A 27,223-nucleotide genomic window follows, 5' to 3' on the forward strand; every position below is an offset into this window, starting at 1 on the left:
CCGTTCAGGCCATGCAGAACACGCTTGTGAAGTGGGGAAAAAAAAAAGTTGTGTCCCAGTAAATCACATGCTTTGTGAATCTTGTACACAAACACATACACATGCTGCAGCCATCCGGTATCCAAGCAGTGCTGGCTTTTATGTTGTGAATACAGGCAGAGCAGTTGGTTGCTCGTAACACGGTTAGGGCCTACACCATTTGTCTGGACATGACCATTACCCAAGCCAATTACTGGCTGGTGTACAGGCGACTTGCCAACAACCTAATGTTTTCCCGTCATGCCTGCCCCCCCCCCCAACCCCTCCCCTTACAAACACACACACACACACAAGCAGAAAGGGGGGGGGTTAGATAGAGAGGAAGGATGGAGGGCCTGAGGCAAAACCCCCACCACACCCGACTGACTGACGGATACAGCTAATAAACTTTCATTTAAGCTAATGTTCCCCCTTTTTTCTGTTTTCTCTCTCCTCCATTCCTCCCTCTCTGTCCTTATCTATCTCTCCTTACTCTCTATTTTTACACTGTTCTTTCCCACTCTCCTCCTCTCTCCATCTCACTCTCTACTTTCCTGTCCATGCGCCAGAAGAAGGGCTCGTCCGAGCAATCGATGTGGGCAGTCCACCAGCCGGAAGCCCAGCTGGCCGAGCAGCACACCACTCAATCAGTCTGAGCAGCAGCACAAAAGGGCTGCCGGCGACCAACAGAGGTAGACACACTCTCTGTATACAGCAGTTGATCCTGAGCTGAACTTACTTTATAAATCATGCACACGCCCTGCAACAGCAGTAAATGAGTTTAAGAGTTTTATATACTACAACAACACATCAAAGATTCAAAGCCATCTTTGAAATAGCACCGACTGGCCGGAGTGTTTTGGCTCACGTGTCCTCACCGCTGCCAACCCTTCTATTTTTGAATACTCCAGGTCCGATGCTAATTAAACTTTCAGACAAAGCGACTGCTATGTTTCTAATCTATTTTTAGCAGCTGAATGGGCTTTGTCTGAGACCACATTTGGCCCCGTGAGTGCATGTGTGGTTTTCCCCGTGCTGGTTACCGTGTCAGTATGTGTTGACAGTGGACATGCGTCATACAACCACACTGCTCGCAGTCGCTGTGCTTTCACTGTTTTGCTCGAAGCGTGTGTGTAGCAGATGCCATGTGTGTGTCACTGCAGTGACTGAATTCAAGGATTTCTGTGGGGTCTCATCGCACTGAGTAATAATTTGCTAGTAATAATATGCTATGTGACGCCTGTGTCCATGCTCACATGTGATTCCTGTTAATCTGTTTTTAAGTGTGTGATGGAAATGGGTTTGCGCTCTTTGTCTCAATATCAGTTGAGCAGAGAAAGGCTTGAATTTTCCCCCATTTTGTCTTTTGAACAAAAGACGAGTGCTTTGGTTTTCTCTCCTGTTCTCTCCTGTTACAAGCGAACCTGTTTACCTGTGGAAAACAGGTGCTTTTCGAGCATTACACACCTTCCCAGTCTTTTGTTGCTCCTGTCCCAACTTGTTTGAAATGTGTTGCTGCATCAGATTCAGAATAAGCAGACATTTACAAAAGATTTACAAAAGAAATTTACACAGTGTGCCAACTTTTTTTGGAATCTGGGTTGTGCTACAGTATGTATAGACACTGTCCACTGGTTAGTTTTATCCAGTGTTACATGTTAAAGGCTAATCTTGGCCATTTTAAAGCTGTACATTTTTGGCAGAAGTGGGAGCGTAAGCAAAAATTAACATCTGATAATAATTTGTGCCTTGAGACGTGCATGTTTGAAATGTGCTATCTACAGTCTTAACAACAACATCCTGAGCCTCACTAATTGAAATCATCTCCTCATATGCCACAAGTCAAGATCCATTAAGACAGATTAGGCCCCATAGAACAGTTGACCTCAGCAAATCAGGGTCATCAGATGGCTTGGACAGTGAGAGGAGGAATCCCTCTGCACATGTTCCCTCAGCAGACGGTCTGCAGAGGTGTGCTGTCAGGGAATGATTGGCCTCAGTGTGGCTGTTAAGAACACTATCTGGCTCGCTCCTGTCAAGGACCTTTGTTAGCTTGTGATATGTGAAAGGAGAGTGTTTGATCTATCGAGTGCACAACAGGCTGAAGTAGAAAATTTCCTCTTCGCTCACTGACCTAGAAGTCAGACACAACACACCCCCAACACTCCATATACTCTTTTTCTCTCCCTCTGCTTTTGATGCTTAAAGTTAGCAAAGAGAAGTGTCACCCCCTCCTTCCACAGAGGAGCGGGGGAGAAATCTCCTGGGTGTGAATTAATGTCTGCGCTTTTTTTCATGGGTATGCACAGTATTACTGCATCCAGATTCCCTCCCTGCATCCTACATGTTCAGCTGAGCCGGATTTCTGCGATATGAGCAGACTTCAAATCACTCCTCCACCCTGAATCCATATAGGTGCAGCCCTGCTCTGTGCTCATCCCTCCAAAGGTGTAGGGCCCTATATGCTCTGTTGCTGGAGGTGTGCTAGGGTAGGTGAGGCAGACAGTCTTAGTATTTTTTAATAAGACAGCAATAACAATAAATCCTACAGGCTAATCACCCACCCGCCACTCTTCTTCTCTCCTCCTGAATCCGGGAGCGATGCAGCATTACCCTGCTGCCGCCTTCAATTACGCCATTCATCATGCGTCTTATCTGGCCGCCGTTTTGATTGAGTGTGCTCCGGGAGGCGTCGCAAACCTCGCATTCTCTACACCAGCATCTGTGTGTGTGTGTGTGTGTGTGTGTGTGTGTGTGTGTGTGTGTGTGTGTGTGTGTGTGTGTGTGTGCTGGGGGTTTTGACAGGAATGGAAAACTGCATTTGGGGGGGCGTGTGGTGGCAGGGGTATATGGGATTTATTGGGATGTATGAGTGTGTGTAGAGAAATGCAGAGAGGGTGAAGGAGTGTGTATGTGTGTGTGTGTGTGTGTGCGCGCACGTGCATGCGTGCGTGCGTGCATGCACCAGATCTACAGGAGTGTATAAATCAAAGCAGATGATCACCCTCCACTCTGATCCTCTCTGTCTCAGCAAGCACATTTCTCTTTTTTCTCCTCCTACTGTCCCTGTACTTCCTTCCTCCCCTCTTTCTCCCCCTTCCTCCTCCTCCTCCTCCTCTTCTTCTTCGTCTCTGGAACAGATTTGTCTGGGGGCCCCTGTCTAATCTCCAGCAGGGCCGGGTGTTGGGAGACGGGCGACAAATTTTAATAAGCAACTGGGCGCTGTAATTTAGCAGCCTGGGAGGGAGATTAGGCTGATTGATGCTGGGCTCGCCTAATGGTCCAGCCTACGGCTCCCGGCCCAAATTGGTGGTAATGAAAGTTTTGTGCAAATTGAGATGGAGGAAAATAAGGCATCCTCTCATCTTCCCTCACTCTCTCCGCCGTCATTCTTTGTATTCTTCTCTGTTTCTGTCTCCCTGTTCATTTTCTCCTCTGCTCTCTCAATCTTTTTGACAAGGCGCAGCTTTCTCTCTGTCTCCTTCCATCACATCCTCTCCCTTTTCCTCTTCCCCTCTTTCTTTTCTCTCTCTGTTTCTCTTTCCCTCTTTCAGGCTGTCCCTCATTTTCTCATCATTGTTCATGCTCTCTCGCCTCTCCGTCTCTGTCTGCCTTTTTCATGCCCACTGCTCGCACTGCCTCTCTACCAAAATATATTTGTCCCTCATCTGCTGTCTCTCCCTCTTTTCTTCCTCTCTCTTTCACTGTTTTTCTCAGGCACTTCTGAGTCAGTTTCTGTGACTGCTTAACTCGATCTAGTAGGTTATTTACTTTTTTGTGTGTGTGTGTGTGTTTGTGTGCAGATGGGTTGGGAGGTGTTGTCTGAGTCGCTGCTGTGTTGTCAGGACAGACTCATCCAGATCTGCAGAGAGATAGGACGACAAGGCTGATGACTGCCTCCTTCCACCTCCTCTGTCTGTCTCTCTTTCTCTCTCTGTGTCTCCCCTGCTTTTTCTCGTCGTCCCACCAAATCACTTTCAGCTGGCCTGCCACTCTGACAGGCTCCGTCTGCCATGCGTTATTAGGCCATGGAGATTTCCAGGCTACTTTTCAGGATATGGCGAATGCGTGTCAGTGTCCAGCACCTTGTCCCACTGGCAAACTCTGTATTATTCCACGTATTTGTCAGCCTGCTTTACAATATTACAAATTCCAGTTAGTTATACCAAGCAAATCCCACTTTAGTCATAGCTATTTTGCAGTTGGCTGTCTGATGTTTGAATTTAAGTTTGTTATAAACACATTGCTGCTCGCTGTTCCTGTAACAGCAGTTTGCTTTGAATAGATAAAAGAATAACAACATAGCTAGAAAAAGATGCCGCATACAGAAACACAAACTTTCTAAACATTAAACTGAAGTAAGGAGACATTGTATCACAAGATTTTGTTATTGAGGCTCTGCAGTAATGAGTGCTCTGCAGCAGCGAATATGTGAAAATACAATCAACGTACATTTCTGCCTGTGTGGGTGTATGTGAGTTTGTATGAGGCACAGGAAAATGGTGTCATAAGTCATACATGAGCAAAAGTGCCCTTATTGAATCTTCAGCTTCCTCCAACCACCACTCCTGTAGGAGAGAGAGGGGGACAAAAAAAGAAAAAAAAAACAATAGCATATGAGCACTAAATGGAGGGAGTTGAAGAGTAGCCTTGAGGAAAAAGGAAGCGGCAGCCAGTGGCGCAGGAGGTGGGCAGCGTAATCCAACAGTAATAGAAGACCACAGTACATGTATGTTACATTTGATATTCCCACAGTTATAAAATCCCCTGAGAGTGGATGTAGTGGTACAAACTCACGCGGGACTTCTAACCCTCTCAGAGTTCTGCTCGTGATGTGTGCATGCACGTGCTGTGTGAGAGTGTGTGGATGTGTGCACGCACAGCTCCCTGCGTGCCTGCGTGTGAGTGGGTGTGCGTGTGTGTTAGCCAGCTATCCGGCTCACACTCCCCAACAACAGAGCGACTGTCTTCTGGCACTTTTTCAGTCCCCCTTTCTCTTCACTCCCACACAGCTCTCTGCTCATGCTTTTTTTTTTTTTCTTCTTTTTTTTTTTTTTTTTATAGACGATGCTGCCGAACTTGTCCTCCTCCTCCCTCGCTGCCACATTGAGTTATGCACTGATCTATCATTAATAGCTTCATTAGCATTTTTCTCCCTCTGAGGTGCTTGTGTATATAGTTCAAACTACAGCACGGATGCTCACATCATTAAACGAGTGAACATCCTGAATTCTCTCTATGACAAAAGCGGAGGTGGGTAGGAGGAGGTAATTACACCAATGCACTTGAAGAGTTCCCAACGTAAAGCGTGTACACAGTCCCCAAATAAGCACTCCCTCCCCTGTTCCCCTTCAAGGCCTCCTGTAAAGTGTGTTTCCTAATTCATATTGCACAACGAGTGTCCTTTTGCAATATCCTGGACAAATGTGAACAAGAACAGCATTTATTCCAAACCCAATCTGCACTCCAACCACGGCTAGAGAGGGAACTAGCAAGGCGATCAGTTCGACGCGCAACGGTTATGATGCAGCAGAGTCGGGTCGCTCAGCCTGTAAATGAGTGGCAACCGCCTGTGAAGTTTATCTTGGCGTGAGGCGGCCCTTGTTGATTGCTCACCAAAGCCTGTGGTTGGGATCGCAGACAACACAATATAATCTTGCTCCCCAACTCCCGACAACTGCCTAAATGCAGTGTGGTTGAAGAGCTGGTGTGGGTAATTTCAGATTGGATGTGGCCTCTCTCCACAGGAGCTGTTAAGGCTTTGTAAGGTTCACACCCGGCTGGCCAAAGTGGTTTGTTAGAGTTGATTGTTTATTTTTCTCGGGGAGAGAGAGAGAGAGAGAGAGAGAGAGAGAGTGAGAGAGAGAGAGAGAGAGAAAGTGAGAGAGGGAGGTTTGTATGTGTGAGATGGATGACGGAAACACAGAATGTGGCTTGGACCGTAGACTCGTGGGAATTCTTAGTTCCTAGTTTCCTTTTTACAGTTGTAGCTTGTTTAAAATGTCCGGTGGTCAGGCGTGCAGTAATTTGGCACAGTTCAGAACGTTGCACAAGTGTTTATGCAGGGCAGTACGCCTAGCTGTTTCTTGGAGAGGCAGTAAGACAGGGCCATTTTAATAAATAAGCCCTCGGGATGCCAGGAACAATGGATAATGCTTGGCTGCTCCCTGTGCTATTTTCTCTCCTGCCTTTGCCTCACTGGATTTGATTTCAGCACGATTTGTTTGCAGGTTGTTTTTTTTTTTTGTTTTTTTTTTTAAAGATATGGTGTGTTCACTTTGATTGTCTACTTGCTTGTGATAATCTACCTCCTATGATACAGGCTAGTGGGGGAGCAGTAATGCAAGAAACCAAGAGCATATGAATAGCCTCTGTTTGCTGAATGCTCTCCTCCCACCTCGTAGTTTTATGGTGGCTGATGCTGTGAGATATTAAACGGGCTGACGGAGCGCTTTGATGTTCCCCTTCATGTGATCATGGGATATGCCTGATAGTGTGAGCTGCAGGGGAGGAGGGTTTGTCTGTTCCCCCGGCTGGTTGCGGAGATGCGAAGCAGGGTGGGGGCCTTATGGTGGAGGAGGGAAGGAGCGGGGCGAGGTGCTGATGGGAAAGAGACGAATGGTGTGCCACTGTCAGAAGTGGTCATGTGCTGAGGAAAGAGTGGGGAAGAATGAGAGGGAGGATGGAAGGAGGGCTTGACTGATTAACCTGTTTACCTCCCTGAAAACGCTCCAGGCGCCATTCTGATTAAAGTTCAGTCTTTCATCTATCATCGCCATGGCCGGCTTGAACCTTCAGAGCTGCCGATACCAAACACTGTCAAAACGGTCGAGCCTCCAACACCCTCCAACAGCAAACCTAATACCCTCGGCCAGTGGCTTCATTTGCATCTCGCCAGCTCTCGACTTGTCAGGAACTCAGCTCCTTGTGATTCTGTTCTCCCTCATATGTTGAGCGTATATGTTCCTTATGCCTCCATTCCAACTCTGCCTCAAAGCGTCTTGCGCTCAAGACTCAGTGGGAACCGCGCTTGTGTGTCTCAGCCCGTTTCCTCTGGTGACGTGCTTTCCCAACTCAAGGCTTTTAGCACCTCCAGCATAATACGATTACGCCCGTTTGGGGACGTGATATTGTCAACGGCTTTCTAAAAATATCCCTCCTTCCAGTCGCAGTCGCGCAGGAGCACTGTGAGTGGACTGAATGTAGGGACGGGCAGAGGCAGTGCTGCACACAATGTTCTGGCCAGTCAAGCACAAATGTTAGCCCTTTAAAAGCTTTTTGCGCCGTCATAGACCCAGTGTGTGTGAGGACAGCCAGATGGTAAAGTAGAAGACAGGGACTGGCAATTAGGTCTGGCCATGGACCATAGGGGTTAGTGAAGGCAACACAATTGCAGCAGAGATGCAGGCCTGACTGTTTGAAAGAGACTGTCCTCCAAGAAAAACAACAGCAAACGTCGGCCTCCTCTTTTTCAGTCTTTTCTCCCCAGTGCTGATCTTCTTAGATCTCTCCTCTCCACGCTTCTCTGCGATGGGTGGTAGAAAATTAGGTCAGCACTGTGTTTGATCATGCTTTCACTCATTCCCGGAGAGCCATTCCAACCATTTTATTTTAAAAACGCTTCTTTGTTTTCCTGCTTATTCTCTGTCTCTTTCTCTAATCCTCGCTCACTTTATCTTCCACGTTCTGTCTTTCCTCCTGCCAGGGAAAGTTGACTGAAAACACATGGGCATCGGCCTGCCTAGTGATGCCTCAGCACACAAGCCTCGTTGTCAGTCAGGCCAAACAGCAAAACACAACCCGCTTTTACCAAAGTTCTGCCATGTGCCACTTCTTACTCTGTGCTTCCAACATGCCAGGGTCAACATGGATCGCCTTTGGTTGGCATTTCAGCAGTTTGTACTGCAAGGAATGAATTTGTTGTACATATTTCCTGTAGATATGAGTGGCTTATTTGTACAGATATTGCGATATGAGTCAGGATTTTAGTGGGAATCATATTTTTTGTATTTCATTTTCGGGTCTGTCCCAAACAGGCATGTTCCCTTTCACCTGGAGCATCATTGTAGTACCATAATACTTAATTTATATATGTTGTGATATGTTGTGACAAGTCTATGACACATTTTACCTTTAACAAAAAATGGCACCTGCTGCAATTTGGATATTGCACCAAAATGCTATATCAAAAATATTCTGATTAATCGGTCAACCCTAGTAAGAAATGTATATGTTGCTGTTTTCTATGTGAATATGATAAAATTGGTGCAATTGAGATTTGGTTGTCACAGCTGTTTTCTTCTCAATTTCGCTGCATCTGTTTCATCAAAATGACAAAATTTACACACAAATGTGGTTTAGTGTTGCTCCACTCTGAGGTGGTGGGGGCGTACGTAGACGCATGTGCACATCTGTGTACACAAAATTAGCTTAGGGATTGCCATTATTGGTCTATATGGACCCTAACCCTGGGGGCAACAGGAAAGGTTGAGGTGATTTCACTTCAGCACAGACAGCCTATATGGTGTTACAGCAGCCTGTGATGGACTGATTTAATCCCACTGATGGTGCTCAGAAGACACAGGAAGAGGGTCAGACATGTGTGCACGGAGTCACCCTTCAGTCATACATGTGGACATAACAGGAATTGTGCGTGTGTCTGTGTGTGTGTGTGTGTGTGTGTGTGTTTGTTAAAAAGAGAGGTCAGCAGGGCTAACACAGTCCCCTGGCTGTTCTCAAGGTTAATGTGGGACTGACAGCAACTGCTATTAACGGCCTTCAGATGGTTTCCACCCCCCATATGCGGATCTGATTCATCCCGGTGGCAGCAGTGCATTAAGATGTAACAGCTTCACTCCCGGGTGTCACTCACCCCTTTAGACAGGGCCTACATCATAATTTTACATTTCCTATTAACGCCTATTGTCTACGCTCAACCACGATGGTCCATTAAAGGGGTAGATACTGCCGTTACCACCTCATTCTCACATGTCACTCAACTCTTCCTATATGCCGTCCCATTGTCTGTTAATTGAAATACCACAGACATTGTCTATATGGTCCATTAAAGGGACAGGAGCCTTGTTCCTAAGTGTCACCACTGCTTTGGGTGCTATCTCATTAATTTTCATAGTCTGTGTTTGACTTACACGTGCGCAGAGAGGTGGGGCTGAGGAGAGGAAAAAACACCATCAAGAAGAAATGCACACATGCATGTTGAAACCATCGAAAAGCTCATTTACATTTTAATTCAAAGACATTAAGCAGATGCTCGTATCAAGTGCAGGTTGATGTTTAGTGTCTTGCTCAAGGACGCTTAGGTGAGGAGGGTTGCACAGTTAAATGAAAGCAGTCCGATAAAGCCATTTTCTGTTCTCATGGTTAATAGTCACATTTTATTTTTAGCTGCTTTGACAGTCCCAGTGTAGTGTTTTTTTGTGGTTCCATTATGTCTAATGACCAAAGGGGAAGCTGGCACAGATTGGCAGGCAGCTTTGTCGGAGAAGACTGGGGAAAACAACTTCATTGCAATTCGAAAATAATAGCAGAGAGTGAAGTTAAAAAGAGCAGATACACCCAACATTGGAGAGGAAAAGCCCTTTCCTGTGTCTCAGTGTCTTAGTATTGTTTAAGTTCTTCATTTAGAGATACTGAGGTTTGTCGTGCAGATTCCCGAATTACCAGCGCTAAGTATTTAAATGTTGTAAAGGATCATCATAAGCAAGACTGGCAGAGGGTGGGGAGAGGGAGGGGGTGTTCTGCGCCTGGGTCCATATGAAGAGTGATGATGTTGTTGACTCACTGTCGGCCGGATGCCAATCAATCAATTAACCAATCAATAGTCATCTGGTGAGCACCTAAGGACACGGGAGAAAATCTCCCAGAAACACTCGAATCAATTACTTTTCACCTCAGCCTCACACACAGGTGCGCAACCACACACACACACACACACACACACACACACACACACACACACACACACACACACACACACACACACTTTCATTGATACAGTTACATACTTATGCAGGCTTACATGTGGAAGTCACCCCCTCCCCTTCTTCCACATGCCCAAACGCGCAGGCATCAGATTGCAGTGCCATGGGAAAATGAAAAATGAGTAAATTCTGTCTTTCCCCTCATTCCTCATCCCTCATCCCCTTTCCTCCTCCTCCTCCTCCTCCCCCTCCTCCCCGCTCCCTCCCTCCCCTAATGGAAAGCAGCATTCCCCGACTGCCATCAGCAGCTATAGCCAGCCACACTATAACGCAGTTAATAGATAGGCCTGGCAGCTTATGGAGCCCATGCATTTTTAAATGTGAGTTTTATGACTCCTGGAGAGCAGGCAAGGGAAGAGAGGCAGGAATATGCTCGATATTCGTTCCCTGAGTTTGTGTGGCTAAGAGTGTGTCCGTATGAGAAAGAGAGACAATATGGAGGGCAGAACAGTAGGATGAATGTCACAGTCCTGCTCTTCTTTGCTTCCTCTCTTGCTTTCCCTGATCATCACTGTCCATTTTTTTCTTTTTGCGACCGTCTTTCACTTCATTTCAATGAACCTGTCTCTCCTTCTTGCGGAGTACTTACACACACACGCGGACACGTCTATAAGGTCATTCTGGTCATGAACCCTGTAACTAAGCAGGATGTACTGTATTTGTAAGCTGAATCCAGCTGTTGCTTTTACATTTGTACTATCTTTTGCATGCTGCCAGATGTCAGATGGATTTATGTGTGTACATTTATATATAGTGTGTGTGTGTGTGTGTGTGTGTGGCTAATGTATGTTCTTAATCTGGCAGCTTTGGTATTTGTGCAGTGACCTTTGGGCATTGTCAGGCAAGTCAGTCTCACATATATGCACACGTGTTTTATATCGTATGCATGTGTGTCCTAGAGAGGTCACAGCATGTTGACCACCACTGGGCAGTATTGTTTTCCCTGACCCACAAACCCCTGCCTCCTCTTCACTGTTTCATATAAACACAAACACACATGAATACACACAGCTCGCAGGCAGCGCTTTAAGTGATCTCTTTGTGCCCCACATACTGCTCCTGTTGGCCTGCTTGTCTTGCTGATGGCACTGTCAGGAGCTATGGAAATATGCATTTCCCTCCAGGGGGAAGAATGACATTCAGCATGAAGTGTAGTTTGCTCAGGGCCATTAAATGCAGGCAGTGCCACAGCGGACAGCAGTGCTGGATTATGCTGTTATCAGACATGTGTCCACACTGGTGGATGGCTAATGATCACACACTGCTGCGCTCAGCTGACATGGAAATTTCATCCCGTATTGATATGTGGAGAGAAACATTACTGACTGCTGAATTACTGCAGTCTGCTGATATTGATCTGTTTTATAGTTGTCACTCACATTCCCACACATCTGTAAATGCCAATGAGCAGCGGTCTCTGGGCACTAAAGCTTTGACCCTCAAAGTTTACAATGTTGGTGCAGCAGTGTTCATTGAAAGTGACTGAGTGTGTTGGTTAAAGGCTTTACATGTAAAATGATGTATGCTGTAATACTGTATTAGTTACAGTGCAAACAGAAAGCTTTGGTGACAGAGGGAGCCATGGTAGTGCAGAACGTAGTGGGTTGTGGTATGGTAATGTGAAAAACCAGCAAAACAGAAAGTTCTGTGTAAAAGAAGATTTATGAGACAGTCATTTATTTATGGTGGAGCGAGGAGGATGAGTTGAAGGGTGGAAGGGAGGAAAGAAGCTGCTCTGTGGTTTGGGGGTATGGCAGCGGATGCTTCTGTATGGCTTACCAGAGGACAGCAGGATGAGCGCGCTGTGGCTGGGGTGTGTATTGTCTTTAGTATGTGTTTGGCTATGCAGGTACCTCACCTCGCTGATGTCACTGATGCTCTGTGGATGGGCACCAGTGTAGTTCTGGCCTGTTTTAGTCACCGGCTGCAGGTGTTTGCTGTCAGGATACATTCTGTGTACGCACGTCCATGTTGTAGACATCAGAACATGACGTTATTAAGTAATTCCATTTTAGTGCAAGGATAATGAACAAGTTATTGTTTTTTTTATTTTTGCTTATGTAGGTAACAAGGGGAAATTAAAGCAGGACATCTAAGCACTAGGCATCTCTATGCATCGATTGGTCCAATTGGCAGTGAGCTTTTTCAGTTTTGCTCGAGTGTGAAAGTTTATTACCCAAGGATACTGCATTTAGGCAGATCATAGACCTGCGTGAAAAAAGGCAGCGCAGTGGGCTTAGAAACCTGGCCAGTTCCTAATCAAATACAGATTCCTGGTAGATGAATTTGGAACTTGAAGGTTGTATTTCTGCTGTGTACCTGCCGATTCCTAACTAAGACAGGTAAAACGTTGGCCACCATAGTAACCAGCAGCACAACGCTTGTATTATTTTGATGTAGCATTGGTCTGACAAAAGACAGCAGAGGCAATAGATGTAAAAGCGGTGAGTCCAGTTCTTTATTGTTACACTGCTGCTCTTAATTGCATGCATTTATATGCATTTTGTTAAACATCTACTCCAAGGCCAGAACAGAAGTGTTGTGAAGCCGTGCTTGAACAAGGTAGGTATCTGTCCTCGGTGCAGTATGAGGTGGATTATCTCTGGTTTACATGTATGCGTTCGAGTGTTTACCTACTTTGTCACTGTCGTTGTGAAAAGCAGATGAAGCCCCATGAATAGGCAGATATACACACAGTTACAAACACACTATGGTAGATCATTCAAGTAATTGAATTTAGCCTTCTGTAAACAAGATACTAACAAGCCCTCTGGAAATACAGTGACATTTAGGCTGCTGAATCAACCTGCCTGCTTGTCTCACACAATCCTTGATCCCAGCGTACTCACAGTTCCACAATCATGAATGTGGCACACACACATTCACATGTAAACATACTGCTGCGCACACATCACAGTCACAGGTATACACACAGGCAGAGAAACATGTGCATGCAGACACAAGTGCACTTCAACTGAACATATATGCATTGATTCAAATTTGCTTATGCATCCCCAGCTTTTTGTGACAGCGCTGTTTTGTTTATATACTTTAAAGAAATACTGATATTGAGTTGCCGGGGGGGGGGGGGGGGGGGGGGGGGGGGGGGGGGACTGCAGACTGTCCCTTTTAAGAGGGCACACCCACTCTGAGGAGCAAATCTTGTTTGATCCTCCAGCAGGCGAGTGGCAGGATAAACAGGAAGGGGCCCCGTGCTTTAGTGCGTCATTAGCTCTCGTGTCATTGGATCTTCTGTGTTGAAATGTGCCAAAGTGTTTCACATAACATTGTTAGTCTGATATCCTGGATAGGTACACAAATGTGACACAGCCTTATAGGCAGGCACACACACAGTGCACATGCTGAAGGTGACTGCGCGCACGCACGCACACACACACACACACACACACACACACACACACACACACACACACACACACACACACACACGCATAGCTGATTAGTGTGTGCAGGCAGGAAAGGAAAAATGTAGGAAAAATGAAACATCCTCTTGAACCAGCTGTGCTCTGTTCTCTTATGAGACCGGAGAGTGATGTAAATGTCTTGATAAAGGTGCATGCACCCATCTATGTTTATGCATATGGAATGCGACAGCTTAAGTGTTTTGACTGTAGATATTGTGCGTGTGTGTCAGCGGGTGGGATGTGTTGAGTCTGTTGGGGTCCTGCTCAGAAATATGGACTTCATTTATGCTGGGCCTCTCCTGTTAGCTGGTACAGGGTTGGAGGTGGACTGAGGGAGTCACCGCACTCACACACACACACACACACACACACACACACACACACACACGCACATACACGCAAGCTAATGCATGTGCTTATGCACGGGTTTGGACACACTCAGCTCTCCTCTCTTCTACAAAAGAGTGTATTGAAGTATTAGCGGCCAGTGGACAAGTGGACTCTCGACCTTTACAATTATAACTAAGACTCAGCCTCCCATTTACAAATAGCTTCCACCATCTTACTCTGAATGGGATCCTGCAAATTGTTATTAATCACAATGCAGTTTGTCCTTCAGTTACATAAGGGAGTGCTGCTCTTATGTCTTCTTGTTTTTTTAAGTAGGGAGTGCTGCTCTAATGTGTTTTTAATTACATTACACAAAACATACAAATAGTCACTGGTTCTCAGTCCTTTATGTTACTACTTCATGACACTTCATAACCAAATAATAATAAGAATAAGAATAAGAATAAGAATAATAAAAAAAAAGAAGAAGATTTATGTAGTATTTGATTCAGTCAGTACTGTTGTGCTCTATGTGTTTGTATAGAGAATCTAAAGACATTGGCTCCCTTCCACTCTAAGAGAACATGAAAGTTTTTATTTGGATGCTGTAAATAGTCATTTATCCCCCCCCCATCCTCCGTTCCTTTGGGAGAAAACACTGATGAAAGAAACTTTATAGCCTGGGGTTTTGTCAGATAACGTGTTAAAGGAGGAAGGTGAAAGAGGAAACAAGGGATTGCCAGGACAGTACCAGAAAGTTGTTGAGGCAGGGCTAAATGGGTGAAGGCAGGGTGTAACTGTTGGGAAAGAATAACATGCACTACAGACCCCAGACCGCAGGAGGCATGACTCCCTCACCACGAGGAAACCTCAGGGCTTTCTGCTGCGTGTTGTGTTTGCTCTCACTTTGCTTTCGTCTCCCTGGACCTCCTGTGTGCACTCTTCTTCTCCTCACAGATTTCGGGTTGCTGTGTTGCTTTCTCCTCCTCGCTGTATTGTTTCCTCTGGAGTCTTTGCCACCTCTTGTCCCAGCACATTTCTCTCCCTGTATCTGTATTTCTCACCTACTATGTCCTCCAATCTGGAGCACATTTATCCTTTAACTCTCTCTCTCTCCACGATGGCCCGTTACGCACCACCACCCTCCCACCCCTCTCACTTGGCTCCCTTCCCTCTTTTCTTCCCAGCTCTCTCCCTCTAAACTCTCCGCTCTCTTCATATTTCATATTAAGCAATCCTTTCCATGGAGCCAGCTGTGTAAACAATAGGGACCGGCCCTCCATGTTTTCTCAGAGCGAGAGAAAAATGCCGGAAAAACCTGGACACAAGGAGCTCGCCGCACGCCGTCCTCACCGATGATGTATGGCCCTTTGTCTGTCCGACCTCCTTTGAGCGCGAGTGGGACTTTCTGAGCAGAGTGTTGGTTTTTGTGCATGTGTGAGGCCGAGTGTTAAGTGTACAGGGCAGTGTGTTTATGTGGGTGTGGGAGCTTTCTGTTACCATAGCCCCCTGCAAATATTGACCGAGCTGAATAGCTACAGTGAGTAGCTAGAAAGCAAACACCGCATGTCATGCTCTGCCAGATATGCCCGGAGTTTTATCACCAACTGCATTCTGACCGGAAATAATTCGGCTTGCTTAATGCGTAATCAGTACAATAACACCACTTGACTTCCACTGATTTGTGGATCTAAAGTTTTGAAGTTGATAAAAAGAAAGTCAGCTTTGCGTCACGTATACCGACCCATATTTCACAGAAGCACTGGCCCACGCTGCTCTTCTATCTCTCAGCCTATAATCTGTCTACCTATTCTGTCCACCGCCTATTTTTACACCGACGTTTGAGAAGCTGCTGATGTTCCCGGGATTTAACTGTCTTCATCTGATACTCTATTTAAAGGGAGGGTCGGTGTGCAACTTCAGCTCTAGGTTTTACTGACTGCATGACACAGTTAGTGTGTCTGTGGCATCTGTCAGGGTTTGGCCGTGAACGTGTGTTTATGGGTATATAAGCATGCATGCATGCAGGTGGGCAGATGGTCCAGTTCTGCACGGACAGCCACAGTAGCACTCATTATGTGTGAAGGAAGCTGACTACCATCTTATGCTGACACACACACGCACATACACACACACACACACACACAGAGCTCATCCCTGGGTTTATTTTTTGCAGGTGCAGTGCTTGCTGGCATTTGAGATAATTAAAGGCTGACCTTTCTGAGGTGAGGCAGAAATGTCACCCCGCCTGCTTCACTGACAAGTGGATTCACCCCACAGGGGGCCTTGGCAAAACGGCTGAGGATTCTCACCGCCCAGGATGTGCACTTAGCATCCTTTAGCCATCTTGTGTCACACTTTCTGGCCGTCATTAAGAAGTAGTTCCCACCTATTGCTCTCTCGAAGCTGCACAGGTGGAAGTAACACTGAGGTGGAAGTATTGTTGGGTCAGTTGGGCGGGGCATGAACTTCTCTTATTTCACATTTCTATCAGTAAGGGATTAAGAAATAAACCAAAATACAGCGTAATGTTTGTTGCATAATAATGCTGTCATCACTTACAGCAGCTGCTTCAGTTTCTTTGGTTCTTATTTGACAGATGTTTGGAAATTTTTGCTTTCAGGCTATTTGTTATTCAGGGCTGGAGTGGATGACTTACAGTGAGGCTGTGGCAATTTGGCTCACTGGTTTGGGCAGAACTAAAGAAGTTATTCACTCACCAGTGTCCAGCGATTGTGCCCCAGTTAATGCATCACAGCTATTTTTCACGGAAAGGGGAGAATAGATGTAGATAGATAGATGCAGGTGTGTGTGTGTGTGTGTGTGTGTGTGTGTGTGTGTATTTCACAGTAATGTAAAAAAACATCAAAGGACAGTATTGCTGCTCTTTTATTGAAGAAATAAAGAGTCTTTTTGTAAGAACATAAACAAAGATCAGGCGGTGCAAACTATTTGTGACTTCCCAGTGTCTCACTATCCTTGCGTGACCCTTTCTGGCACATCGCTCAGCTGGAGTCCTGTGTTAGCGACTTGTCAAAGTGTCCCTCTCTGCCCCCCCCCCCCCCCCCTTTGGCAGATGTGGTCTACTCTTTATGCAAAATCCATCCCATCTGAGCTAGTAATGTACAGTAAATGCAGTGTACTGTAAGACACTTCCCCAGGGCAATAAGATGACATGCAAATGTGATTCAGGACATGACTTGGACACACATTAACAAGCACACACATACACGCACACATATAGGCTGTACGCACGACCGCACACAACCCCCGTAAGCTCAGACACTTGTTGATATACATACGCGTGTTTGTCTCATGTGTGTACATCAGTGCACAGACCAATACACACACATGCTCTTAAATGCGCAGTATGTGCACACTCATGCGTGCACAAAAGCACATTCGCTCCCACAATGTCACATCTCACTTGTGACGTATACATCCACCCACACTGCTGTCCTCATAAAAATTTCAGTGCATCGTGCTTGAACGACTTCCATTATGTGTAACACTGCAAAGCCGTACAGGCTGGAGTCGGAGCCCACTCTGCGCCGTAAAAGACCGACATGCTCTCTGAGCTAGCAGCCTGTGGAGAGGTTTTTTACAAATCCTTGTGGGTTTTATGTTTAGACCTTTATAGAGAAATTTTAAGTCCCCCGTCTCTCAGCCTTACGTGTTGAAATGCTATATCATCATGGTGGAAACACCGGAGACAATTGCAAGCGTAAATCTATGTTAAGCGGCATGCCTGCTGCCAGCAGCAGGTGCATCACATTGGCGGTATTCAAATGATATGCCTACAGGAAAGGAACAACATTCATAAAGTAGCACGTATCATATAACAACATGATAGCAATTGACTGGATACTGTGTTTATTGTTTTTCAATATTTGTTACCTCAGGCTGTTGGAAGCTGAACTACATATCACTGTGCTTTGCCATAATGATCAGTTCACTGAACTGTGCAGGTTTACACTTACCTACATTACAAAGCCATAATATATCCTTGAGAAATATTGTCAGCTTCAAAGAGCCTCAAAGGATACAAAGGCTGCGTTCACCCTGGAAGCCTCAGTGATCAGTTCCAAATTGTTGCTCTGATCCGACTTTTTTCCTTTGACTGTTAACGTGATTTTTTAAAAGTGGCCAATATCAGATTCCAGTATGAACTGGTCACGGTCCTGCGTATGCAAAAGACCAATAACACGTCATATGATGTCACACGCAGCACACTGTCGAATGGAAGTAAACATGGAGGCCACTGAAGACAGCGTTTAGAAGTTGATGTGCAGTGGAAGCCAGCAAATTTGTGTGCAGATGATAATGAGGACAAGGAGAACGAGGCTTTTTGTGGAGAAAATTAAAGGGATACTCCACTTAAAACACGATTCTACCTCTTTTCAAGAAAAAATATTAAAAAAAAACTGATGTATTTTGATGAGAATGAAGTATATGTCTCCATGTGTTTTGGGAGGAATAACCTGCCCCATAGAGTAGGTTAATTAATCTTAGACAAGGGGTAGGATTAGGCTTCTCAACAGCATTTGTTTGGCTTTATTTTACAACAATGACTGTACCAAGGGGCATGTCTATCAAGCACATTACATACAGACACACATAGCGACCCGGCATGCAGCAGAGGAGGCTCTCTGTTAACAACAAACCCAGCTGAGCTTGTGTTGCAGTATGAAGTGTGGAGATAACGTTAGGTCTGGCTATGCGAGACCACTGCTGGGGTTATTAAATTGGCTTTAAATGAGGCTTAACGTTCACACAAGTTGTCTCTGACTGCCCCTCAATATTAAACATTGCTCCAGCATGTGTCTTTGCCTCGGATCATGCTAATGCCAAATGCAAGAGGGTAAACAGTAAAGCAATATAAAAATGGTAAAACATACAGGTTCTAAGTTTGAAGTCAGTATCAATCCATCTTTGACCTTCAGTTTCGAAGCGAATCCCTCTTTGTATTGACCCTCAAAAGCAGTCTGAAGTAAAATCATTACCACACACATCTACTCTAAGAGTTTCCCAGTTGTTGGCACAGTCCTCCACCGGGTCTTCACTTCCTCAGATGGTGGGAGTAGATGAAGGCTTTTGTTGTTGGTTCTTGCAGTCAACAAAAGAGAAATTGGCATGCATTGCCCGTAATGTTACCTTCCACATATTCGTGTTACTGGGCACTATAGTGAGGAAAATAGTAGTCAGTTGATGTAACTCCAGCTCTGTTAGTGTGTGTGTAGCTCTCTACCTGCATGTTAACGCAGCCCCAGCGAAGCACATTTTGAATGTGCGAAAACATTCGTCACATAATCCCGGTATTGCAAAATCCATGTCGTGGCAGAACATGACAGCGGTGATGATGACGAAAATGGTATACCACCTACCCCTAGTCACATATGGGCGAAAACATTGGATTTGGGCCACTTCTGCCAGCAGTCTGAATGTTTAGACAATGCCAGCTGTCGTGAAGTGATACAGAAGTATCTGCTGCTGTACCAGCAGACTACAGAGCAGCTTCTCTCCTCGGGCTGTGAGGCTCCTCGATCCATCTTCTGCACTCCGCCATTAAAAAAATAGTTCATTTTTGTGACTTATTATTTATTCATCCATTTATAGAATTTTTGTTTTGTGAGCATAAAGGGCGTAAAACTTGCAACTGGAATTAGCATCAGCAACACATTGAAGTGTGGTGCTGCTGGCACTGACCACCAGCTGCTCTTGTCACAGAGATCTGTAGCACAAGCAGCACCCACATCATGGATAATTGGCCATCAGGAGAGATATAGATAATAGATGTTGGTGTGTGTGCATGCATGTGTTCATACTTGTGCGTGTGTGTGTGTTATCGTCTCAAGAATCACCCCGTGATCTTTTTTCCAGGCCTCGACAACAGCCGGTGTCTGTTTTACTTTCTGTCAGTGACCCTTTTAACCTTTTCACATCTGTGCATGCGTGTGTGTGTGCATTCGTTGAACTGTGTGTACGTTCAAGTATGCATCACCGTCTATTTATGCACACACCGCAGTGTTTCTGCGTGTCATGCACTGCATTTGCCATCCCCTGTGGCTGTGTTTGCTGCGTTGTCTGCCCGTCCACCCTAACCTCACGCTGCCATTTGCTTCTTCTAATTATTAATTCAACGTTTGCTGTCAAAGCCGGTTACAGTCTCTCGCACCCCATGACCTCTGACCCTTCGTTCTCTCTGCCCGTTACATACTAAACACAGAGTTAAGACCAAGTGACCCAGATTGTTTATTTTCCCTCCGACTGTAAGTGATCACATACATTCCCTCAGGAGCTGCCCTCCATACAGCATCTTGCCTGTGTGCTCTTGAGTATGTTGAAATGAATTTGGCAGATATGGGCAAGCTATATAAGGATAAAAGAGACAGATAAGGCTGCACAAATGGAGGCTGCGGAGCAATTGTTAGGAACTCTTTGAAAAGACTTACATTAATGGCTCAATTCCAGGCCCCGGGGTCCCTACGCACTTCTATAGGCTACACGATTGCATCACCTCTTAGTCTTAGACTACGCTATCTATTCCTGTTTTTAGACTACAGTAGTCCCTGTTTCAGTGATGTGGGTAAGTTTGTCAGTTAATTTTTTATGTGTGCATGTAACTCTGGGATACAGTTCACATTCCTGTTTGACGCGCTTGTTTTCCCTCTGTGTCTTATCATCCTCAGCGCTACTTAAGCAGGTTTATATGAGACATTTCTCGTCACTGTTGACAGTACTTGAACACATCTATGCAACAATGAAGACCTGCAACCACGCAGCATTACGCCCACAACAGCCCCCCTTTCTTCTTCGGCATATCAACGACCTTGTGTGTCAGCCATGTCATATAGAACACATGCATCATACAGTGGGAGGTGCTCGCCAACAGGATTCCAGCCTGCCCTTACAGAGGAATGAAGGGGAGATTAGTATGTGTGCGTTCATGCATTTGTTTGTGTGGTGGAGAGAGAGAGAAAAGAGATGTGTGCATGAGGAGAGACAACTATGGATGTCTGTTCTTGTGTTTATATATGCATGTATACAGTATACACACACACATATACACACAATACATACTCAAGGATTTCAGCCTACTGGGATCAGAGGACACAGCTGTTTGTGAGAATTGTGATTGGTTTGTGTACATTGACAGACGGGAGGGTGTGGAGTGCATGTCAGCAGGTTTACCCTGCTTTGGTTTTGCGTGTGCAGTTTTCACAGCAGATTATACAGGCCCTCAGTGGTGCCTTGATTCCTCATTTAGCAGTGTGTGTCTGATGTTTGTGCTGCTGATTGTGTGTATGTGTTTTGTCCTTACCGCTAGCAGAGTGGTTATACAATTGCTCAGCTACGCGCTGCTTCTGTCCACACTCTGTCGTGTGTCGGTGGGTGTTTGCATGTGTGCGTGTGAATGCGTGGATGACTGCAAAAAGGGCTACCGATTGTATAATGTGTTTGAAATGCTGCAGCTGCACCAGTCAGGCATTGTTTACACGCATCAGAAAGAGTTTGTCTGCTCTCAGCTCCAGACACTTGGCCTCATCCATGACACGCTCCCATGCAAAGATGTCATTTTAACTTATACATACACTTATATGAGGAAAAGCATAGGTAAAGAAAAGAATGAATCGGACCACTTTCAAACATATTAGTTGATATTAATATATTAATAGCACCAGTGAAAGAAAATTAATATTCCAACCCTGATATTCTGCTTTACATCTTAAGGATTTGTCTAAGTTTCTCATTTAATTCAAAGTCATGTGAGTCGAAACTTGGACTGACTTCAGGTACTACTCCTCTGCTCCTTTCCACTCCAAAATACAAGAAAAGATGGTTGTGCTGCAGCCACTTCTTTTGTAGTAAACAGCAATACCGCTGTCTTTTTACTGTGACATCAGTAAAAACAATTAGGTGTGGGTGCACCACAAAAAAGTTGCTGCGGGTGTAAGTGCATTGTTATGTTTGATGTCGCTTATCATTCAGAATGGCCTCTTATGGTGCCCACACTAGACGCTGTAATGATAATGGTGAAGGAAGTGGCCCATTTCAGGCCTGTGGGTTCTCCTAGTGTCCCAGTGAGTTGTAGGTCCTCATTGAAAGACCCAGTTCAGCGTCTGTGGCCTCTGGGTGTTGCATTAAAATATATATGGCTTTACATCACTTTAGTGTGTATTTTTGACAGTGCTGATGCATTTTACATGATCATACCAATGTGCAATGTAGAATGTATCAAGGCAACATTTCATAATGGGAATGGTTGTGTGGTACTCTGTATTATGGAACAGGAAATAACCTTACAAGCCGTTGCTGGTATGTTGCCTTAACTCTTAACTCTCTTTTGGTTTAATATGTGGCTTCTTAGTGGTGAAAGAGGCTTTAGAAGCAAATAAAAGTATATCCATCTCCCCTGGGCTTTAAAAAAATGCTGTTGAAGCTTTTTGGCCCAATACATGCGCACCCTCCAGTCCGCTACCCCTGAATACCACACACACACACAAGCTCACCATGACAGGGTGACTAGAGAGCACTTTGGCAGCAATCAATAAAAATAAGACAGCTAATAGAAGACCAGACCATAAAATCAGCTCTCCATCTGATTAAGCGATACATCAGGGCTCCACATACACTACCTGCCCTGTACACACTCACACCACCACGCAAACAGCATTCTTACTGTAGTCTGGTAACTCACTCTCTTAAATAATTACTACTATTTCCTGAATCGCTGAGAACAACTTTCTGACAGTTACACCAAAGGATGTTATGCTGTTCTGTTATACGGTGCTCCTGCAGAGACAAAGAGTCACGCCACCAAAGAATCAGACATCTTTGAAGATGTTTCGGTTTGAAGACATCAGAGAGAGAAAAGTGACAGGGAAGATCGACATGAGAGACGTCCTGCAGGAGGATTCAAAGTACTGCTGCATCACCAGTGCACAGCAAGCCACCAGGAGGCCTTGTGTTGTTTTTTTAAAAGTACAGTTTGTAGTCCATCTTCAGTGAGGATGTTAGTGCGGACCAGTGATCTTGCACCCCCGCAGATGAGCATTGTCAAATGTACAGATTTACAACAAATTAAAGGGAATACCTGAGTAATCAGGGCCATCCTGAGCCTTCATAGTTACAAGATCTCAACTCTTGAACTCCTACGGTGTCCGTCCCTTCAGTAGAGATCAGAGACTTTTAGAATCTATGCCGAGGAGTCACCTGTCATATCCTGGTGCTTTATGTGCATCATTCAAGTGGGAACAGGCACACAAACATGTCTGACTTGACCCCTCTCTCTTTACGGGAGTTCGTCCATGATGTCCTGGTGTGATTCATGCAATACTGCCACATTCCTGAGCAACACTGTTCATGCAAAGACACATTCCTCCTGCTTTCTAAGTGCAGTCTCTCTTTCTCTCTGTGTTGCAATGATTTTACTTTTACTGCTGTGCATTACATCCACTGACTCTTAAAGGGGTCATTACAGTAAAAAATGGGCTATGCTCATGTGACAAGCTGTTTTGAAGAAAGAGCATCTCCCTTACTCTTGTATATATTGTGGTGCTGCCGTGTCATTTTATGATAATTGTGTTCTCTGGGTGTATAATTGTCAGTGCCCTTGTGGGTGCTCATGCTTTCTGCAGTGGTTACAGGTCTGTTAGTACATGTCTTGCTCTTAATGCGGAGGTAAATTCTGCAGCAGAAAATCTCGAGCGGCCCCAAATCGGCGTCTTGGTTCTCACCAAGGCCGATCCTCTGCAACTGGTGTAATTAGCAAAGTTTTCTTTTGTGTTGCTCTCTTCATTTATGTTTTGGCTCGTCTCCCGCAGTATTTGTAGTCTGTCACTGTTAATGAGCGTGCGTATGAGCACACAAAGCTGCGAGGAGACATCACACACCCACTGCTCTCTTTGCAGTTTTAACACTCCATTAGATAATTAAGGCGGAGGGGGTGTTTTTGTAACATTTCAGATGAGACATTACCATTAATTAGTGTCAAAAGAAAAGAACTGTTTTGCTTGAGCACTAGAGTACAAAGGGAAACGATCTCTTTACCTTGTCATTGAAGCACTAAATGGATCTCTCTCTCTCTCTCTCTCTCTCTCTCCCTGTTTTTTTTTTTTTTTGCATAGGCAGAGGTTGTGTTTGACTGCAAAGAGGAGGCCCGGCCAAGGAGAAGAGCTTTGTCTTGGCATCATGTGATCTGCGCATTCCCCAGGAGCGCTCTGCGGTGGAAGAGTGAATCTACGCTCTTTTGGAAGCATCACAACCACTAGCACCCCTATCACCACTATCACCACTCCTGACTGCAGTCATCAAAGCCACCTGTTCCTGACTCAACTTGCCTTCTGTCTCTTTCGCCCCCTTCATCTTCAAGATAAGCGATGGCCGTGCGAGTTTGGAGCTCCCCCAACGCCTCTCGCAAATAAAGCCTTTCAGCTTGTTTCACAATACCACAGAAAGGACGGATAAAACTCTCCATGGTCCTCTTTTATACTTCTGCCCTGTGGTTCTTTTTACCTTTGTTTCATTAGTAACACACACATTCACTAAACCAACTGGATTTGTGTCTTGGTGAAATCTACAGCAGCCATTTGACAGAGACCAGCACCTGTTTCCAACACATAAGGAGATTTTCTTTTTCTTTTTCTTTTTTTTTTTGCAAACTTCGCTTGGCAGTCTTTTGGAATATCTACAACGTGCAGTGTCCCTATGAGGGATTAAATCAGTGCAGGAATCCACACTGACTCCTCTTTTCATTAGATCTTGCTAAGGTGGTTTTTCCAGTGAGGTCTGTTTGTGACTGGAGGTGGACTTGAGCCATCATGGCTGGGAAGGGCAACCCGGTGCCAGGCACCCACCTCAATGGCTTCCCCATGCCCACCTACTCCTACTTCTTCCCCCACATGCTGGGGAGCCTGTCACCTCCAGCCCTGCCAGGACTGCCTCTCAGTGGGTACAGCACCCCCTCACCAGCCAGTGAGTAAACTTTCGACTTGACCGTTTTTGCTTGCTTTATACTGGTTCACGTTTCAGCTGTGGGACTGTGCCATGCTCTGGCTATTGTGCAGGTTGGTTATTGAGTGACAGGAGGCGGGGAAAGGAAGATTTACTTTCCTTTGTGTGTGTCCTGGTTTACCTGTGCAGCTGTAGCACGCCTTTTCCTGCGTAGCTCCCCTACTGCGTGTGTGTACATACGCTTGTGCCTGTGAGTCTGCTGGTAAAAAGCACTCTTTCATCTCATCCTGTTTAGATCATTCTTATTTGAAAGATGTGTGTGTTGGTAAACAGAGAACAGCAAACCACACACACAGACACACGCCCACACACCCACGTTGCCTCCAGCGCTGTCCTTAATTTACAAGCCCACACACATCAGCACACTCATACACACACACACACACATGGAAATGTCAGAGTAGATCACAAGGAAGTGAGGCAGGACAGCCAGAAAGGAGTATTGTTTATTTGGGGAACACAAATTTGGCAAGTGCGCCTGAAATAAATCTCTCAAAAGTTATCATCGTAGCCAGCCTTCATGCCACAGCTCTTTTATACAATCCATCAGAAGCTTCAGAACTGACTTGCAAAGTTGCTTATTGAAGTCAAACTAGGTGAAAAGTACTTTTTCATAAGCAAAGAGAAGCTGTTCGGCAGAGAGCTGCTTTATACACAAAAACATCTGTTTAACAATGGTGGTGGCGGAAGTATTCAGAGCCTTCACTCAAAAAGTCCTTTTTAAAAGTTTTGAAAGCTCCTTTTCTTCAAAGTGAGAGTGCCATCATATAAAAACACTGTGTACAGTGGCTGCATTCAGAATTTGAAATTGCAGATGTTTTAACCCATAAGCGTTATTTTAATGTTGCAGCAGGTTGAGTTTGTTGCAGCTCCTCTATGTGCTGGTGCATATAGAGTTTAGTCTATTACAATACATCATGCTTTGAATTGTCAACATGTGTTTTGCATTGGAACAAAATCTCCCTGTGAAGTGGGTAAAAATCTGCCAGTGCAATGAGATATTTTCAACACAAATCAACTTGTTTTACCAATTTTCTGGAGCATCTTGCAAAACAGATTTGCAGCACTTGAATAAACAATGTTTTAATTTACATTGGGAAGCAATGGAAATGATGTCAGTGCACCAGCAAATTTTTAATTTATTTTAAGAAAAGAAGATGTGAAGGACCTAAGAAATTGAGTTTTTTTTTGTGCATGATATGTAAACCACACACCACACAAAAGCTTAGATATCCACTTAAATTTGACACTGGCACAGTCCCTGCACCTCACAGCAGACGGAGGAACATTGACAAACAGCTCAATAATCAATTGAACGGCCGTGGCAGCAGCAGAAATGTGAACTAAAGGAATACAGCTGGTGGTGCAGGCGTACAGTCGGTTTGTGTGTATTGGTGTGGACAGGCCTGTCAGACCGCGGCCTCGCTCTCACAGGTTCAGAGGGGGTCAGCGTATTGACTTTCTATCTGCTGGAGTTTGTGTTGGCAGCCGGCGTGGAGGGAAGTGAAGAACAGTTAGTGCCCAGCCCAGTCACTCCCACTTCCCCTATACCAGATACCCCTCCTCGCTCCCGTCAGATTCCTCTTTTTTTTTTTTTTACACTGTTGCAATCGTGTGTGTGTTGCTGAATGTCTGCGTGTGTGTCGGGCCACTCTCCCAGTGTTTGCCATGCGGGGCGGCAAGGTTCCTTCCCTTTTGCCTTGGATAAACATTTCCTGTCTGTAAACACTGGAGAGCCAGGGACACCACAGCTTCCTGACGAGCACACACGCACACACACTCTTCAACATAAACACAATCTTTGCCCTTCACGCTGGCTCACTTTCTCTCACTCCTGCTCCTCCTTGCATGCAGATAACTGCAGGCACAATTCACACATGCTCACACGCATACGCACACACACACACACACAGGATCAGAAACACACATGTCTCCTTCCTTATACTTATACACGCTGTAACACAAACACACCACCTTCAACCTTTTCTTTTCCTCCTCCTAACCCCCTCTCTGGCAGATCACTTCTCTCTCCTTCCCTCTTGCTCAAACACCTTTTTTTTTTTCCCTTTTCATTTCTCTCACACTTTCACACACACACACCTACACACACGAAAGACAAGAGAGAGGCAGACAGAGAGGCTGTGCCGACGGAGGGAGGAGAGAGAGTCAGTTTGTTTGGAGCTTGAACGAGAGGGATTTACAGGATGTCAGACTGGCGGCAAGAGTGGAGTGTTTTGGACTTAATGGATTTCATTGTTGTCTAAATGCACATGACTATGTGATGGCGCTGCACAGAGTGAAACATGCAGTTTGTCCTTGTGGAGATTGTTAGATTTCCCTATTAAAGATAGTTTGGATTTAATTTGAGTTTTAAATTGGACCTCTTTTGGCCCAAGTGGGCCATTTGACCAAGAGTCCTCAAACATAAAAGCATCT

At 45.2% G+C, this 27,223-nt stretch overlaps 1 protein-coding gene across 6 annotated transcripts in view; it reads left to right on the top strand.

Annotated features, from left to right (window-relative positions):
• The window catches only part of raraa (retinoic acid receptor, alpha a), a 137,755-nt gene that overhangs the window by 40,595 nt on the left and 69,937 nt on the right, over nt 1–27,223 (top strand). For 2 of the 6 annotated variants that reach the window (XM_076759800.1, XM_076759802.1), the window contains 2 exons: nt 588–710; nt 23,902–24,748. In XM_076759800.1, the coding sequence (XP_076615915.1) occupies nt 24,595–24,748 (154 nt within the window). In that variant the 5' untranslated portion in view covers nt 588–710; nt 23,902–24,594. The remainder of the gene's footprint in view (nt 1–587; nt 711–23,901; nt 24,749–27,223) is intronic. The other 4 variants (XM_076759803.1, XM_076759805.1, XM_076759804.1 and 1 more) reach the window with 3 other exon arrangements.

Source organism: Chaetodon auriga, chromosome 20 (assembly GCF_051107435.1).
Source record: "Chaetodon auriga isolate fChaAug3 chromosome 20, fChaAug3.hap1, whole genome shotgun sequence".
In the NCBI taxonomy this organism is placed as follows: Eukaryota; Metazoa; Chordata; class Actinopteri; order Chaetodontiformes; family Chaetodontidae; genus Chaetodon; species Chaetodon auriga.